This window comes from Podarcis liolepis (genome assembly GCF_965112155.1).
Source record: "Podarcis liolepis genome assembly, chromosome: 9".
Taxonomy (NCBI): domain Eukaryota; kingdom Metazoa; phylum Chordata; class Lepidosauria; order Squamata; family Lacertidae; genus Podarcis; species Podarcis liolepis.
The window spans coordinates 72,552,556-72,571,936 of record NC_139564.1 but is presented as its reverse complement, the minus strand read 5'-3'; the positions used below and the strand labels follow the sequence as shown (position 1 = coordinate 72,571,936).

Below are 19,381 nucleotides of genomic sequence, written 5' to 3'. Positions count from 1 at the left end.
TCCAGAGACCAGCCATTCCGCAGCTTGGCAGAATGCTCAGCCTGAAGCTGGATTATTCCAAATACTGGGTGGCTGATTCCAAGGGAATCTCCACCTGCTTCAGTCCCTTGTCCCATTTCAGAAGTGGACTCTTTGTCTCTCACCAGCATAGATTGTGCCATTGATTTCCACAGACATATTAATGCTTCCAAAGCCAGACGGGGTCCAGTTCAGTGCTGCTGATGTCGCTGCTGAATCTGATTTCTCCTCTGGTGGGGGAGGAGAAAAGAACAGTGTGAGTTGTGTTATGCTCATCCCACTACATAGGACAGACCTGGCTTGGGCATTTCTCTCTCTCTCTCACCTCCCCAGAACTGATAGTTGGTCAACTGGTAGAGATTTCACCTTGCTCTGCACTACGCCTTGATCCACCATTAAAATAAATGGAAGGGAACAATGGGCCCTGAATGGCTCAAAGTACCAGCTGGAGAAACACTGGACACGGGAAGTCATGCACAAGGGGTTTAAACCAGGGATGGCGATTTTTCTTGCTTGGACTGAGGGTCACATCTGGCGTGGAAACTGTTCAGCATGCAGGCCTGATCCCTGCATCTGGAAAACACCACATCCCAGCTGGCAGTGGCATTTGAGACTGGGCAATGACCCCCAGCACCCTCCTCCTCCAACATGCAGCTGACTGTGGTAGACCCTGTAGACCTGCCGTTCTCTCCACCCCTTTGGGTCCCCTTCCAACTACCATTCTGTACTCATGCCTCTGTGGCTGAGGTGATGAAGACGCATCAGTGGCAAAGCAAGTCCAGTACATCTCATGAGACTTCTGACATGCACCTCATCAGTGCTATTTTCCTAGAAAAATTGGTGCTGGAACGCATCAAGAACATCCCCCTTGTTCTCTTAGAATGGCAATGGCACCCACTTGAGAGGTGCCAGAACTGAGTTCTGGCTGAAAAAAAGTCCTGCTTGCACAGATTGCCAAGCCAGCTTTATTGTGAAGGGACAGCACAGCAATCTCGTCCACTCCAAGGGGGTCAGGAGTGAGAAGTAGGAGAAGCCGGGTGATTCTCAAGGGGTAAAAACTCCCATGAGGCCAAATGTGGTCTGAGGGCTGTGGTTTGCCCATCACTGGTTTAAACCAAGAAGTTGCACCTATCTGCCCACATCCCATTCTTGGGGGTGGGGTGGGGGTGGGGGAGGCCAGGACATTGTGATGAGTACTGTGCTTCCCTCATGCATCAAGTCCCTACCCTCCAAAAAGCATTATTCAGAATAGCAGTCTGCACAGCCCACTAAGGAAGATAATAACACAATAAGATTCAAAACAGTAGCAATTAATTGCACTTTTATCCAACATCCAATTAAAGCTAGTTCCATTAATTCAGCTTAACTGATGAACTTGATATGAGATAAGCCTGTCAGTCACTGAACAAGTCTTAGATACCGCATTTAGTCATGGCTTCACTGTTCAGCAAACTCTTAACGCGATGGGTGGGCTTGATGGTGACACCTGTTTCCCAATGTCTGGTTTAAGGTCACTTAGCAGGAGATTTAAATCAGCACCTCCAGTGCCCCCCTGCGGCCCCCTTGCCTCTTAGAGCCCCCTAGGGAAACCCCCCCCCCCAGGGGATGCTACCACCCACTTTGTCGGCCAGTTTTAGACTACGACTCCCATCAGCCTTTGCCAACCTGACGCTCTCCAGATGCTTTGAACTACGTGCGCTCGCTGTGGCCGATGGGAGTTATAGTCCAAAGGTTGCAGCAGAGCGAGGGCGGCCTCACCTCGGCCGTTGATCTTGATCTTCATGGGCAGCTGCCGGGCCATGCTGAAGAGGTTCCGCTGAAAGGCCTGCTGGATGAAGCGCTGCTCCTCCTCCGTCATCCGCGCCACCTTCTCCGCGGGCTCCCCAGACTCCAGCCTCTCCCTCAGCTGGTCCAGGGTAGCGGTTCGTGCCGCTGCCGTCACAGCCGCCTGCTGATTCGCCAAGGCCACAGGCATGGCAATGCGGTTTGGCGTGGACACGGTCAAGGGGACGCCGTCACCTAGGAAAGCAAACGGGCCACTCAGGGACCTCGAGGCAAGCTGAGGCGGGAGCCATGGCTCAACCGGCAACTTGCCCAAGGCTGGAAGCACCATCCTGACAATGCTATTAGTAGCACTGCCCTTCCCTTTCCCCTCTAAGGCAGCAACTGCTTCATCCCTGGCACTGACATCAAAAAATTATGTGATCTTTGGGCGTAGGGCAGTATATACGTTAAATAAATCAATAATAGGCCAATGAGGAAAGAGACCGTAGGGGTTCTGGGGACAGGGAAGAGCTGGGTCCAGGTGGTCTGAAAGAAACCAGTAGGGTCCTGCTCCCTGTTTTTCTCCTGGCACAGGTCATCCATTGTGGTGATTAAAGTGTTTTTGGAAATAGGTCCAGAAATTCAGTTTCATCTGACACAGCACAGTGTTGCCCAGCCACCACTTACTAAGTATGCTGCTGCAGAGAAGGACGCTTGAGACTGGCTGAGAGCAGTTATAACTCTCTGGCCCAAAGGATAGGACTCAAATCAATGGATTCAAATGACAAGAAAGGAGATCCTGGCTATATGTTAAGAAGAACTTTCTGAAGGAAAGAGCTGTTTGACAGCAAAACAGTTGTGCAAGGTAAGGATTCGAGTGAAACCGACCACCTGTCTCCTTGATCCTTGCCCATCCTAGCTAATAAAAGCGAGCCCGGAAGGGCTGGTGATGGACTCTGTGGGGTGGTGAATGCTTTCCTCTACGAGGGAGTCTTCCCAGACCCAATGAAAGAGGAGGTTATTAAACCGCTTCTTAAAAAAACATCTTTAGACCCGGCCAACTATTGCCCAGTCTCAAATCTTTCATTCTTGGGCATAGTGATTGAGCGGGTAGTTGCTGAACAACTCCAAGCACGCCTAGAGGATGCGGACCATTTGGATCCCTTCCAGTCAGGATTCAGGCCTCACCATGGGACTGAAACTGCCTGGTCAATGGCTAGGGACAAAGGTGAAAGCTGTTTCTTGGTTCTGCTGGATCTCTCAGCGGCCTTTGATACCATCGACCATGACATCCTTCTAGACCGCCTTGAGAGGCTGGGAGCTGGGGGCACTGTTATACAGTGGTTCCGCTCCTTCCTCCTGGGCTGTGTCCAGAAAGTGGTGTTGGGGGATGAGTGCTCAGACCCCATGGCTCTCACTTGTGGGATACCTCAGGGTTCTGTCCTCTCCCCCATGCTTTTTAAGATCTATATGAAGCCGCTGGGAGAGATCATCAGGGGTGTTCATCAGTATGGAGATGATACCAAGCTCTACCTCTTTCAAATCGGAACCAGTGTTGGCGGTGAAGATCCTGTGTGAGTGACTGGAGGCAGTTGGAGGATGGATGGAGGCTAACAGATTGAGGTTGAATCCTGACAAGACTGAAGTAGTGTTTTGGGGGGACAGGAGGTGAGCAGGTGGGGAGGACTCCCTGGTCTTGAATGAGGTAACTGTGCCCCTGAAGGACCAGGTGTGCAGCCTGGGAGTCATTTTGGACTCACAGCTGCCCATGGAGGCACAGGTCAATTCTGTGTCCAGGGCAGCTGTCTACCAGCTCCATCTGGTATGCAGGATGAGACCCTACCTGCCCGCATACTGTCTGGCCAGAGTGGCACATGCTCTGGTTATCTCCCACTTGGACTACTGCCATGAGCTCTACGTGGGGCTACCTTTGAAGGTGACCCGGAAACTACAACTGATTCAAAATGCGGCAGCTAGACTGGTGACTGGGAGCAGTTGCCGAGACCACATAACTCCGGTCTTGAAAGACCTACATTGGCTCCCAGTACGTTTCCGAGCACAAAGTGTTGGTGCTGACATTTAAAGCCCTAAATGGCCTCAGCCCAGTATACGTGAAGGAGCATCTCCACCCCATCGTTCAGCCCGGACACTGAGGTCCAACTCAGAGGGCTTTCTGGCGGTTCCCTCCCTGCGAGAAGCGTTACAGGGAACCAGGCAGAGGTCTTCTTGATAGTGGCACCTGCCCTGTGGAATGCCCTCCACTCAGATGTCAAGGAAATAAACAACTATCTGACTTTTAGAAGACATCTGAAGGCAGCCCTGTTTAGGGAAGTTTTTAGTGTCTGATGTTTTATTGTATTTTTAATATTTTATTGGAAGCCTCCCAGAGTGGCTGGGGAAACCCAGCCAGATGGAAATAATTATTATTAATTATTATTATTATTATTATTATTATTATTATTATTATTATTATTATTATTATCATCCCCCACCCCGGTTGTACTTGGCAGGGAAGGGATGAGACTTGTTCCCCCTTCTTGCACTAAAAGGAATGTAAATGCTTCAGGGAGATCACGAGCAGGCAGCTGAACCTGCTAAAACTAGGAGAAAAGAAGAGGGGGCAGAAGTAAATAAGTTTAGTGTAAATGAATTCAGGGAAGGACTGCACGGTTATGATGGAAATGGCTAAAAAGTGAAGGAGTCAAAATGATGAAGAATGGTGAAGAGAGGGAATGAGGCAGAGAGTAGGGAGGGAGAACACATTTAGGGGTGAAAAAAGAAGTTTATTCTGGATGCACGAGGAAAGGGGAGCCAGTCAATGCAGCTGAGGAACAACTAGGAAGATGGTAGCCACCCTTCCCCTCCGTACACCAGTCCCAAGACCAGGCGACAAACTTTGCTGCCTTCGCTCACATGGCTCTGACCCAAGAACACTAAAAATGGTGGATGTCAATCACAACCAGCTGAAATTCTCACATCTGTTGGAGGAAGTGGCCACTGTGAGCCACACCGTGCATGCATGTATGTGTGTGCAAACACACCCTTCACCCACTGTATCCATCTGACTGCTAAACCTGAGCACCTGGCCCTTCAGGCCGCCCAAATGGCGAACCAGGTAAGTGGCTGACCTTTCCTGAGAGCGCCTGCTGAAGACAGGTGAGGGTTGCTGGTTCCGCCACCAGGGGCGAGGCTAACGATGGGGAAGCGGATCTTTGGAGGGCACAGGAGTGAAGGAGGCCCCGTGGCAGCAGGGGAGTAGCTGAACAAGGAGGAGCTGTAGCTGGGCCGGCGGCCTTCCCGCCTGTTGCCGTCAATGGCAGCCTGCAGCTCAGCGGGAGAACTTAAGGACTTCTTCTCACATTCATAGGCGTAGAGGTACTTCATATACCTAGAAAAACAAAACAAAGAACAGGAGATGCAGAACCAGACAGAATGCTGCATTTGGTACAGCAGAGATGGACTCAGCCCAGGCCCAGTCACAGGGCTCATTCAGACATCAAGCCAAACCATGGTTTGTGCTAACCATAGTTACAACAAATCCCACCATAATTTGAGCTGCTTGTCTGTTTAGTTCTCATCTGATCAGGACTCCGCTCCTGTAAGTTTGTGTTCATGTCTTTGTGCCCTGTCATTTGCCAATGATCTGCGGATCCAAACATAACAATGAACCACAGTTAGCACAAACTGTGGTTTGACAGGCCAGCTTGGAAGCTCTTTTTAAAGCATGGTTCATAAGCAGACAAAATTTCAGATATAATGCCAGAACATTTCACCTGACTGCAGTTATACTACATAGGGGCTGCGTGAGAATAAATGAGATAAAAGTAAGTAAAAAATGGCATTATGGAAATGCTATTAAAAGGGTGGAGGGAGAAGGAAATGGCAGGCTTCAATTTGGTGATAACTTCAGTAAATCAACAGTTCTATCAGCTGCTGGAAGAAGGCACAACCCAAAATACAGAAGAAGCTAAGCAAAATAGTATGCTTTTTTATAACTACGTAATTACAGCAGGAATGTAGAAATTTCAGGGTTCTGAATCACAGTTTACTGAGATGGGGGAAAGTTGTGATGGGCCTAGGATTCAGGTGTTCCCTGTCTCCTTTCCTAGGGTAGCTGCAAGGAGCTTCCAGTCTACACCGTTTAGAATTCAGCCACAAACTCTTAATCTAGTTCTAGACTGAGATATCACACAGGCTTGTGGAAGGTCCAGGACTTACTGGGTGCGAAGTGTAAATGCAGCACTGGTGATGGAGGTGGGTAGGTTAAGGCCTTTGGTGATCTCCCTCCAGATCTTCTTGTTGATGATTTCCACCAGCCCTCCCTTGTCGGTCACCAGCTTGTAGAGCATGTAGAGGTCGAGGATCTGCTTTGCCATGATGGGGATGCGGTTGATTGGCGTCCCTGCAGCCAAAACGAAGGAAGCAGGAAAGAAAGAAAGAGAAAGGGAAGAAGAGAATGAGGGCAAGGAAAAGCCACTTAAGACTCCAGCTGGACTACCTCTGTGATCCCACAGCTCCTGTAAAGCCTTTGCCTCAACCACTCAGTCCCCTCCTAAATCTAAATCCAAGTATGTGCAAACCCAAGTGCACGTGTATTCTTCTCATCTCCTCTCTCTCTCTGTTTTTCCTCCTTCTGTTGCCCTGCTGGAGCCGAAGTTAAGATAGTAAGTTGCTGTGGGCAGTGACTGAGAGGTGATAGGCTAGCCATCTTGAAATATCTGAACGGCAGGCGAGGGCCTGGAAGATGGAGCAAGCTTGTTTTCTGCCACTCCAGAGAGGGGGACCCTAAGCAATGTATTTAAACGACAAGAAACAAGATTATGACTAAACACTAGGTAGAACTTTCTGGTGGTAAGAGCTGTTCTAGAGTAGAACAGACTGCCTTGGAAGAAGGTGGACTCTCCTGCAACGGAGGTGTTTAGACAGAAGTTGGATGGTCATTTGTCAGGGATTCTTTAGCTGTGCTTCCTGCACTGCAGTGGGTTGGACTAGATCATAGAATCATAGAACTGTAGACTTGGAATGGACCACAAAGGTCATCTAGCCCAACCCCCTGCAATGAAGGAATCTTTTTGCCCAAACCAACAACCCTGGGATTGAGGGTCTCACACTCTACCAACTGAGCTATCCCTCAGATGATGACCCTTGGGTCCCTTTCACTTCTACAGTTCTATGATCCTATGAGTGACCTGTCCTTTGCCTGTTACTCAAAGTGCCATTCACACTGTTGGTGCTGTGTGCATTCTATAAAATATAAGAATATCCCCACCTACCCAGCAAGAAGAAAAGGGTCCCTAATTTGTGAAAGAAGTGCAGTAACACCACTAAAGTTCTCCTCCTGGCACCCGCTTCCCCTTAGGGCAAGCAAAAACACCCGGCCATACCGAAGAGATCTGCACCTAGGCAACGGACAGAGAAGAGGCCCGGCTTAGGGGAAGAGGAACAGCCGGCATTTTTATGTTTAGGAGGCCAAGGTGTGAAAACCCAACAGTTTTGGCTCATGCGCAAGATTACTATGGCATTTCTGAGCACAATTTTAATGCTCTTCCTTAGGGGTTCCCATGTACCAGTACACCAGAGATGGGCAACTTTTCCTGTATTTATTGTGGTTTAAGTTTTGCCTTCCATTTCCCTGACCGTGGAAGAAGTCAAATTGCAACCACTAGGAATTGCATGGCAGTTCTGCAGCACTCACAACCTGGAATGGTGACACGAGGGGGGGGGGGAGAGTGAGCAAGCGAGCTGAAAGCACTTTCATTTTAGAAATGGAAACAAAAACAAAATATTTTGTTTTTTGAGCTGGGGTGGGGAGGGGAGAGAAAAGCGCCTGGCCCTCTTCTTATTTTTATATGTAATTAAATACTGTATTTCACTACATAATCACCACCACCGCATAATAGTCAAACCCCTTTTTTCAGGCCCTAAAATTGATCCCAAAGTTTTCACCGCATAATCGTGGCAGAAGGAACGCTGTGCTGCCTACTGTGCCTGTATAAGTGTCAAGTTTTTGAGTAGCACAGCTCAGGGGAGAATACAGTCGTATCTTGGTGTTCAACAGCTTAGTTCTTAGTCCAGAACAGATTCAATTCAACTTCCAAGGTGGTGTTTTGTTTCTGATTTGCTTCATTAGGAAGGAGTGTAGAAGAGAGGTTTTATGGTGCAATAGTACTAACTATCTGAACAACTCGTTTGAAGTCTGGCCATGGTGCCGTTCCGGATCTATTTCCTAACCACTCAAGACTTTGGCAACCAAAATGACGCATTTATTTCCCACCCCGTCATGGGCAGCCGGCGAGCATGCAACATCTTGGTCTCAACACTGACTGGAGGCTGCATGTTTTAGGGACGTTGCCTCTAACTTTCCTTTCTGTTCCAGCACAACTTCCTTCTGTCAGCCAGCAAATCTGGTCTTGTTAAGTCTCCTAATATTTTGAAGATGGAAAGAACAAGCCAAGCATCCCTCCCAGAAATGTGAAAATGGAACACAGGCCAACACCTTTGTCAAGGAACAAAGCTCAGCTGACATGCTGGAAACTAGGGGGCCAAATTCACAGTAAGGTTTGGCACATTTTAAAAACACACACGCAAGGAAGCAGAATTCAAGTGATATATACCTAACGAATAGAGGAACACTACAAAACCCTCAAACGGAAAGAAGAGCTCTTTTCAGCAGGTCCTTTTTGCTGGATGGATTAAGAACACAATGCATAGCTGAAACAGAACTCCCAATCTATGGTTCTCAAGGAAGCCCAATACTGGGCCTGGAGTAGAGGCTGGAGCTCAATGGATGCATTAGAAAGGCGGATCATTATCTCTTGCCACCATAACTGTGTTTATTTTGGGGTGGAGGGTAATATGGAGTTGAGAAATGCCCCTCCCATGCCATTGCTTCTTTGTCTAAATTCCCCATCTGCTTTTCTGGTGCCTTTGTTTTTGGAGAAAGAGGTGCCAGGACACTTTCACACAGTTAGACCCAAAGCTTTAAATCAAAACTTCTTCCTAACCTGAAAGTTTGCAAGCAAGAGATTTCTTGGCAACATTAGCAAACCCCATTGTGTTATATGGCAGTTCATAAATGGCAAGCCATGGTTTCTTTAATGAGCATAAGGATTCTTGGGTTCAGGTACTCCCTCTTTCCCTCCCACAGAGAGATTTCTCTCCCTCCGATCCTGGTGTGAAACTAACCATTGCCAGTTTGTAAAAAATAGCAAACTATGGCTTACTTCAAGCCAAAAAAATGAGTGGGAGGGCTGACAATCATGAGAGGGCTCCCGAGTTCCAAGTATTCTGGCTGCTCACTCAAATAATGCCAAGCCAGGCTGTGGCATCATTTCTGAGCTGTCTTCACCTGTCCGACAGAAGCAAAACACTTGCTTACGGAAGTCTTAGCAGCCCATGTTGCTCCCAGATAATTAATAAGGGTCTGAGACACGTACACATTATTAAACTAAGTGTTCCTTAATATTAAAAGAAAAGGTCAACTTTATTACACCACCAGGCCAAAACATTAAAAAAAGAAACAGAAAACTCCTAAGTTGGCTTTTCAGCCTAAGCACTGCTGAATAAAATCAGTCTCCCAATAATTAAGCTAAAGCTTTAAATCAATCAAGCTGATTAAAGCATGGATCTCTCATTTTGATTGTTTGAGGCAAGCGAAAAACGGCTAAGAATAAAAAAGTGTCCTTGATTTGAAGGATTACTTTGGTTTTTACAACCTCAGGAGTTTTAAGCCTCTGTAAGGAAATTCCTCTTCTGGCAGGGATGTTTTTAAAAACTACTTTATCACTTCTGAACTTAAGATTGCTCCTTTTCTTTTCTTTTCATATACATTGTAAACAAATCTAGGCAATGGAATACAACAAAAACAGGCAGGCAAGGCAGAATAGGAAATGCCACAGTGGGTAGATCACATATTAAGGGCCAGTTTGACAGGAAAGGGCAAGAATCCCCAACCAAAGATGACAGATGCTGCCCAGAGGACAGATTTCCTGCAAAATGTTGTCAGGCTCCGCAGCAGAAAACATTCATAATTCTTGGGAGTTTGCTTTGCTGCTCTTCCTAGGATAAACAAAAGTTCCTATTAACCAATTCTCTGGAATTCTTTTATGCCACATATTTTTAATGTCAAAAAGCCTGACAAGTTAACAGGGTGTGTATGCTTGTGTGCGTGTTTCAACCTTTCATGGGTGATTTGCAACTAAGTAGACCCACTGGAATGAATGAACTGGACTAGGTTAGGTCCAAGAGGTCTACTTTGACCAAAATATAGTTGACTACCATCCCATATGCTTAAAATGTAATACTCTGGGGGCTGCAGCAGCCTTACTGGTGCAGAATAATGGTTGCTCCAGCCTAGTGGTTCGTCCTTCCAAAAGTTAAGAGATCCAGGTGTTTCTTGCTGCTTTTATGGGTCTCAAAGGCAGCTGAGTCCCACAGTCAGGCCAGTGACCCATCCAGCTCAGAACTGCCTATACTGACTGATGGTGACTCTCCAGGGCTTCAGATGAGACACTTTCCTAGGCCTAACCTGGAGATGCTGAGAATTTTTAAGCCTTGTGGCCACTAAACAAGCAGCATGACCTTCCTCACTAAGCTGCAGCCCTAAAAGAAATGGTCTGCTGGATCAGACGAACAGCTTCTCATTTCTGACAGTGGCCAAGCAGCACCTTCTAGGGACCCAACAAGCAGAGTGTGAAGGCAGCAGCCCTCTCCCTCTGCGGCAACCTTACTCAGCCACATACCTCCTCAGTGGTACTCTTGAGGAAATATTCCCAACATTACACTTTTGTACAGACAGGGCCATAACATTTGAAGAAAGACTAATAAGAATCAAGGAGAGTAGTTAGCATTTGTACAGTGCTGCTGAATGTTGTACAGAGCTTTATGTACACTTTTGGAATGTGATCTTTGCAACAGGGCAGGAGAGTATCATCACCTCCATATTGCACATTGGCTTGAGACAGAGAATTCACCTTGCATCAAACAACTTCATGGCAGAGGTAGACACACCAGGCCAGTTCTCACATACAAGGATACATGGCTTTGGCCTAAAACATAGTTTGGCTGAGATGTTCTCCTTCCAATACATACACCAGTACCAAAAATGCAGAAGCTGCAGTTTGTGCAGAACATTGCAGCATGATTGCTGACACAAGTCCGGCTTTGTCAGCATGTAACGCCTGTGCTCAGAGATCTCCACTGGTTGCCAGTTTGCTACCAGGTCAGGTTCAAGGTGTTTCTATTAGTATATCAAGCCCTTAAGAATGTGGGACTACCTGAGAGATTGCCTTACCCCATAAGCATAAAGGCTCACTTGACCGTTTCAATCAGCAGAACTGGCACTATTACAGGTGCCACAGGTGTTCCGAATTTGTAAGACATGGATCATTTAGCATAGCAGCACCTGCACTCTGGAACCACCTGCCTATTGATATCAAGCAGATGCTGTCACTCTACTCGTTCTTGTGTAGACAAACCTACCCAGATGCTTGGAAAGTTTAGATTAAGCTTTAGTATTTATGTATGTTTTAAAGTATTGCTGTATGTTTCTTGATTTTCTTGTTTTATATTTTTCAAAATCAAGCAGTGTATAAATTTTATGAAATAAATAATACATGAATAGGGGAATCAGTTGTGAGAACAAAGAGGAATCCAGCCTCTGTATGAAATGGTTTTACAAGTATCCGACAGACCTCCCAATCCTCTGTTGAACCAGTTTTATGGCAGCCCACTTAACATCTGTGCTAGTGGCTCCGTGCAAGACATGACATGATTCAAAAGGCACTGCAGAGCTTTGCGGAGCCACCAGCTAAAACTGCAAATAAAGAACAAGGCCAACTACCCATCCTCTTGCTTTCACAAAAGCAGAAATAAAACTGATATGCATATTTGTGTGTGCAAGTGTTTCCTTTCACTGATGGGTGTCATTCTTCTGCCCTGGTAAATTCTCTGTGAGAAAGGCAGGAGAGAGCTGGGTGCGTGAAAACATTAATAAAGATTAAGCCCAGAATGCATGCTTTGCGTATCCAGTAAATGCACTTTTACACTCCCCTGGGGCCTCCTGTGGGACTAATTACCCACCCACTCTTCCCCAATCCAATTTAGCGTATGGTATTAACTTATCCCTAAGCATGCTTGATCCAGTGACCAGATGGGGAAGGCAGAGAGTGAAAGGGGAGGTAACTAACAAATTTTCCAAGGGAAATGAGGGGCAGCATTGAAGGCTGGTCTATGTAACCAATGGATAGGTGTAAGGTGGCTGCAGGAAGACAGCTTGGCAAGTCCTGGGTCCCTGCAATATACATTGGATGCCACGTGCAGAACATACTGTCAAATGCTCAAGACAGCAGAACTTACATTGGGATGCCAGAAGTGGAAACCTGAGTTTGCCTGCACTGATATGATTTCAGAGGTGGTGCTCTACAGTTTTAAACTGTTGTGACTTTCTGAATGAATGGGAAGTTGAATGTGGGCTATGTTGTTGGCTTATTTGCGTTATTATAGTTGCATTTTTAGAATATGTTTGCATGCTGCCCTCAGACTGCGGATCTGAAGGCATCTTGCCTATGAGGCGCTTCCAAACCTGGACCCAACACCAAATGCACAGCGTACAAACACTGAGTGGGGCATTGTTATTATTTATTATATATATATTACTACATTATTAGATTTAGATGTAGATTTAGATTTATTATATTTGAATATCACTCTTCATCTCAGGGCAGTTCACAACATAAAACAGCAATATATGAAACACAAAATACGTAATAAAAATAAGAACAAAAACCAATAATCCCCACTCCCACAACACATTCAATCAGCCAAAGGCCTGGTTGAAGAGAAATGTTTTTCCCTGGTGCCTAAATGTGTATAATGAAGGCATCAGCCAATCCTCCTTGGGGATAGCATTCCACAAACGTGGAGCCACTGAAGAAAAGGCCCGTTCTCGTGTTGTCACCCTCTGGATCTCTCGTGGAGGAGTCACACAAAGAAGGGCCTCAGAGGATGATCTCAGGGTCCGGGCAGGTTCATATGGGGAGAGGCAGTCATTGAGGTATTGGGGTCCTGAGCTGTTTAATGCTTTATAGGTCTACACCAGCACTTTGAATTGAGCCCAAAAGCTAATTGGCAGCCAGTGCAGTTGGACCAGGATCGGTGCAATATGCTCAAACTGTCTTGCCCCAGTGAACAAGCTGTCTGCCATCTGTACTAGCTGAAATTTCCAAACCGTCTTCAGAGGGTAGTTAGGCTGTTTTACAACTTCAGAGTGTTGCTTCTTCCAAGGAGTGGGGAAGTCAAATTCACATTGATGAAACAAGATGTTGAGGACATAGCCTCTCTCACACTTGCAAAGGGCCACAAAATGAACAAGTGACCAACTTAAAAGACAATGGCAGACATCCTACCAACAGTCTATATGAGGGGTTCCCAAATGTTTTTGGGACACTACCCACTTGGTTCCCATAAACTCATCCCCAATTCAAAACAGTAACAATGAATTGCAATTTTATTTAAATCCAATTCAAGCTATTTAGTTTAATTCATTCAACAAAACTGATCTACTGAGACCAGCTTTTCAAAGTTTGATAGTCATTCATACCTCCAGCACTCTCCTGCCACCCCTTGCCTCTTACCACCCACCCTAGGTAACCCCAACGCTCCCCAAGGACTGTTACTGCCCACTTGGAGAACCACTGGTCTATACCCTCTTAGGGGAAGAAACCCTTTTTTTACATGGAGAGCTAAAATTAAAGACTCTAGTGCGCGCATGTGTGTGTGTGTGTGTGTGTGCGCGCGCATGCACCCACCCACCCAAAAAATCCATTCAGAAGGGACCTAAGTTTTATTTCTTTGGGGGGGGTGTAGAATAAGCCAGCCCTATCTGTTTCCTGTACTCTTTCTAAAAAATCTACAAATCTGCCAGCTCCTTGATTCTTTAATCTTAAAATCATTACTCAAATAGGTTAACATCATTCTCAACTTTCTTTGCTCTAAATGCCTATGCCCAAAGAATATAGTTCTGCAACTAAAGTGGCATATTTCAAGATAAGTAGGTGCTCCAATCAAGGGGGCATTTATATTGCTCTGTTTACCCTTCCAAAAAGCTTTCCAGAATTACCCAGTTTCCTGATACGATACACTAATGGCTTTGAAAGTTCAAAACCCAATAGAAAGTGTAGTCATATATTATATTTAAAATATTTACATCCCACCCTGCATCGCATCATCTCAGGACTGGGTGCAATAAAACAAGTACTTAATACCAAACATACAAGCTAGTAAAATTAATCTGCTTAAATCCCTCTGTATGATGCTCTGTATATTCTGTGGTGCTGTATGTCCCGAGCACAAAGAGCAGCATAGCCCACATTCATAAAATGAAATCTAGCCCTGTTTACTTCCTGTGCCTGACTCTCTCACCCGTCTCAAAAAGTGGCTTAGGTTTTACAGCACAATCCTATGCATATCTATTAAAAATAAGTCTGAATGTATTCAGATTTGCTCCAAGGTGAAGTGCAGCCTTGGCTTCACAGCAATTCTGTGAGGTAGGCTAGGTTAGTCATTAATAGAATCATAGAACTGTAGAGGTGGAAGGGACCCTGAGGGTCATTTAGTCCAACCCCATGCAATGCACAAATTTCAACTAAATATGGCCATTGAACCTCTGCTTAAAAACCTCCAGTAAAGGAGAAAATATCCGAGGCAGTCTGTTCCACTGTCAAACAGCTCTTACCATCAGAAAATTCTTCCTAATGTTTAGTTTAAATCTCCTTCCTTGTAACTTGAATCTATTGGTGCCCAGAACTGGACCCAGGACTGCAGGTGGGGTTTGATCAAGGAGGAAGAGAGCAATACTTCACAGAGCTGGCGTGACGAATCTGTGCCGCTCCAGATGTTTGTTATTGGACTACAGCTCCTACCAGCCTCAGGCAGCTTGGCCCAATGGTCAGGGATGGTGGGAGGTGTAGTTCTAACAACAGATTCCCCACCTCTGGCCTAGAGCATTTTCTGCGGCTGCCCACGTGGATGGAGTTGTGTTTTTTGAGAGCCGCTAAGCAAAAGTGCAGCCTGCCAAGAGCTATCAGTAATAACAGAAATATGTAATACCAAGACTTTTCTTTTTAGCTAGGCTTTTAACCTCCATATGAGGCAGTTTAGTTTTATTTGTATCATTCTTCCTGGTGAAATTATACATTTCCCCCAGAGCTCTCTGCTTTGAGAACTTGTCTTCGTTTAAGAACAGATGTAAAAACAAACAAACAAACAAACTTGGGGCTGATACACTGGGAATACAGTGGTACCTTGGGTTACCGACGCTTCAGGTTACATACGCTTCAGGTTACAGACTCTGGTAATCCAGAAATAGTACCTTGGGTTAAGAACTTTGCTTCAGGATGAGAACAGAAATCGTGCAGTGGCAGCGGGAGGCCCCATTAGCTAAAGTGGTGCTTCAGGTTAAGAACAGTTTCAGGTTAAGAACAGACCCCCAGAACGAATTAATTACTTAACCTGAGGTACCACTGTATACTGATACACTGCACCACAATGCCTTATGCTTGAAATCTGAATTTTATGTTTTGCTGTTTTCATACCATTTTTTCAATTGAAGGATTGAATTAATGTTACAAATGTGGTTTTTAAAAAATTGCTTTGGTGTTCCCTGGGGTTGAAAAGCAGTCTATAAACAAAATACCAATCAGCCAGCCACCAATACAGTGGTGCCTCGCAAGACGAAAAGAATCCGTTCTGTGATTCTCTTCGTCTAGCGGTTTTTTCGTCTTGCGAAGCAAGCCCATTGAAGGATTAGCGGATTAGCGCTATTAGCGGCTTTTAGAGGCTTATCTGCTGATCGGATCAGCTGATAAGCAGCTTAGCGGCTTAGAAAAATGGGGGTGGGGGAAGGAAAAAAAACCAGCAGGAACTCGCAAGACATTTTCATCTTGCGAAGCAAGCCCATAGGAGATTCGTTTTGCAAAGCACCTCCAAAACGGAAAACTCTTTCGTCTAGCGAGTTTTCCGTCTTGCGAGGCATTCGTCTTGCGGGGCACCACTGTAATGCCTAAAAAAACCCCATCTGAAATCAGAGGAGGTCCAAGGATATGTTTGTGATTCAATGTCTTTGTGGAAGTTGCTGCTCCCTCTGACTAAATAAATAAGGACCAGTAAACATATGCAAATGTTATTTGTTAGCACTGCTTCTTTGTGCAGAACTTCTATCTAATAATAATAATAAAAGCCGAAAGCAAAGCCCAAATAGCACTGCTCATTTTTAAAGAACTGCATCCGTATTTGCTTGGCCTTGGGTAACAGATGTGAACAGTGCATTAACTTCCTTGTATACAGTGAATTTTAGAAAAATAAACCACATGGGCTACATGCGTATTTGAAATCCACGATACAAATATGTGTTAGGAAAATAGGAAGTTGCCTGCACAGAGTTATAGCCATGTGTCTACACCAGGGTTGAGGAACTCCAGCCCAGGGGCCAATCTTGGCCTGCCAGGGAGTCCAGTCTGTCCAGCCGATTTCCCCCACACCACACCCACCTGTCAATCAGCTGATGTGGGGTGGGGTCAATTATGTGTTGGCTGCCCCAGCCAGTTCCCAACAAGGAAGTAAGCAGCAGACAGCCAAAGCAGGATTTAACCTCTGTCTCATCAGCTGATAAGCGGGCATTAAATCCTGCTGGATGCTGTTTCTCCAGCACATGCCTGGCATCTGCTTGCCTAGGTTTTTTGGGGGGGGGGGCGGGGGTTGAACAATTTTATTTGACAATTTTATTTGATCGGTTTTATTCTGGTATTTCCTCTGCTTTTAGTGCTGGTTTTCCAGGTTTTAATACCGTGCTGCATTTACTTAACATGAACTGCTTAATTTTAAATGCACAGTTTGGTGCTCATTTGAAAGGCTGGACAAAAGCCATTTAAAATATATTTTAAAAACAGATTTAACAGTAAAGGGAAAGCAGACTCCATTTTCCATTCCAGTGCTGTTTTGGATGCTCGAGCCTTTCACAGGTGGAGACTGAGAGAAGCAAACAAGACACAGTAAGGGTGGAAAGGTTCCTCGTACAGCCCTCAGCCGCTTCCCCTCCCAGCCCCCTGGTAGGAAGAGAAAGGCGTTAAGTCTTTATTGGAAGCCCCCAGTGCTGAACAGGAAAGGCTGAGAAATGAGCATCATGGGACAGAAAGAGAGAGACAGAGGCTGAGCAGATCCTTTCACGGCCGGCTGCGAGGCTTGTCAGGGCCCATGATGGATTACTGTCATCTGGCAGTGGGGGGATTAATGATCTGGGGGTCAGAGGGGAGAATTCCAGAGGGAAAGGTCACTGACCGGGGGCACAGGGCAGGACTTGTTGCCTTTTGATGGCAAGCTCGTTTCTACTGTACTTTCCAGTGTCTCTCTCTATTCCGACAGAACGCAGGGACCTCTTAAATTGTGGCGATGCAGACAGAGGGCCCACCCTCTTGCCAGCAAAGGGAGTGGGCTGTTTCCTCTGTCCTTACATTCTGCATGCACTTCCCCTTTTCACTAACAGAGGAACCCTCCCTGCTTCACCCCTGCTGCTACATGATCCCAAGCCACCTCACCTCTGATACAGGGTAATCAAAATCAGATGGAGCCCTGGGCACAGATAATAAACAGCAGCCCAAGGAGTCTGCTTTCAGGCGCAGGGGACTACAGAGGCTTTTCTGAGTCCAGAACTGGAGATGACAAAATGTCTATAGCCTGGAGAGAGGAATAATTCTCCAGGGCTCTGTGCCAGCAATTTAAAATATAAACTGTCCTGGGCTCTGCGTTCATCATCCGAGCCCCTTCTTTGTGTGCCTCCTCCAGGTGAGATTCGGAGGGGGGCAACATGAGAAAGGGCCTTTTCTGTAGTGGCTCCCTGTTTGTAGAATGCTCTCCCCAGGGAGCTTCAGCTGGCACCTTCATTACACACCTTTAGGCACCAGGCAAAAACAGTCCTCTTCAACCAGGCCTCTGACTTATTAATAGTCTAAAAGGTAAAGGTACCCCTGCCCATACGGGCCAGTCTTGACAGACTGCGCTCATCTCACTCTAGAGGCCGGGAGCCGGCGCCGTCCGAAGACACTTCCGGGTCACGTGGCCAGCATGACGAAGCTGCTCTGGCGAGCCAGCACCAGCGCAGCACACGGAAACGCCATTTACCTTCCCGCTATAAAGCAGTACCTATTTATCTACTTGCACTTTAAAGGTGCTTTCGAACTGCTAGGTGGGCAGGAGCTGGGACCGAACGACGGGAGCTCAACCCGTCACGGGGATTCGAACCGCCGACCATGCGATCGGCAAGTCCTAGGCACTGAGGTTTTACCCACAGCGCCACCCGCGTCCATAATCTACACCCTTTCAAATGTGTCTGTGGGAAGGGTGGTGGTATTGTTTTGATGTTGTTTTACTTATTTGTTTTTATCCTGTATTTTATTGTGCGAACCGCCGTGAGATCTTATGATGAAGGGCAGTATATAAATCTAATCTAATCTAAAGAAAATAAATGGAGCTCAGTTGCTGCAACAGACTTGCATGCATGCATGACTCCCTGACCCAAATCGGCATGTTTGGGACCATGGTAGAAAGATCTCCAGGACGGCAAAGGTGCTACTTGAGCTGTGGTGCTTGGTGCCCAACTCCAGAGCTGTCACAAGCAAACAGGCTGGTGGCAAATATTGTGCACCCAACAGGATGTCCCCTGCCAAATAAGGTGGCATGTCTGTGGTTCCTAGGCAGCTGCCCATCCAGGCAGCTTAGCTTTGAGACCATGACTCTATTTTAAAGGAAAGGAGATTCCGGTGGCTAGGTGACCCTATCCAATTTACAGCAGAATGTAAGAACACAAGCTAATTACCACACGCTGCTATGGGGTAGCCAATGTGCTGACTGGTGGATGCTGTGGGCCTACACCTCCCATCCAACCCAGCCAGCACAGGCAATGGTCAAAGGAGATGAGGCAGCAATATTGGGAGGGCTTCGTGCTGACTGCACCTCTGCTAAGCAGAGGGGCGAGGCCTGCCTCTTGACAGACATGTATTCAAATCCTACCTTTGCCATGAGCTCTATGCATGGCAGCCTGGTGCCCTCCATACCATCTGGAGTACAATTTCCATCAGCCTTGACCACTGGCCTTCATGCATGTGGCTGATAGAAACTGTAGTCCAGCAACAGCTGGAAGGCACCAGGGTGCGGAACAAGCATATCAGGTCTTGGGACAGATGACTCTAGCCATCTGCCAGGGATACTTTAGTTGAGATTTCTGCATTGCAGGGGGATGGACTAGGTGACTCTTGGGGTCCCCTTCCAACTCTACTATTCTATGACTCCCTCTGACCTCCAAGTATCCATCCACAAAGTACAAACACAGTTATGACTGCAAAATGGTCCTAGAGAGACGTGGTAACAAAGGCCTGATAGTCCTATCACCATAGGACAGAAAAAAAAGAAACACTGATAACACTATGCCCTTCCTTCTCACTGCTCAGCAGCCTACACACTTTGCTAGAAAAATAAAAATAAACTTCCTATTGAATCTCAACACTGGCTAGGAAGAGAGTGTGGTAGTATTAATGGGCATCACGACCAG

At 46.4% G+C, this 19,381-nt stretch overlaps 1 protein-coding gene across 3 annotated transcripts in view; it reads right to left on the bottom strand.

The window, feature by feature from the left end:
• The window catches only part of ARID3B (AT-rich interaction domain 3B), a 57,396-nt gene that overhangs the window by 7,139 nt on the left and 30,876 nt on the right, over nucleotides 1–19,381 (bottom strand). For all 3 annotated transcript variants that reach the window (XR_014516008.1, XM_083460506.1, XM_083460507.1), the window contains exons 5-8: nucleotides 6,001–6,184; nucleotides 4,911–5,170; nucleotides 1,777–2,037; nucleotides 144–248 (exon numbers count right to left, since the gene is read on the bottom strand). Coding sequence is in view for 2 of the 3 variants with exons in the window: in XM_083460506.1 (XP_083316632.1) it covers nucleotides 144–248; nucleotides 1,777–2,037; nucleotides 4,911–5,170; nucleotides 6,001–6,184 (810 nt within the window). In the remaining variant the exon portion in view is untranslated. The remainder of the gene's footprint in view (nucleotides 1–143; nucleotides 249–1,776; nucleotides 2,038–4,910; nucleotides 5,171–6,000; nucleotides 6,185–19,381) is intronic.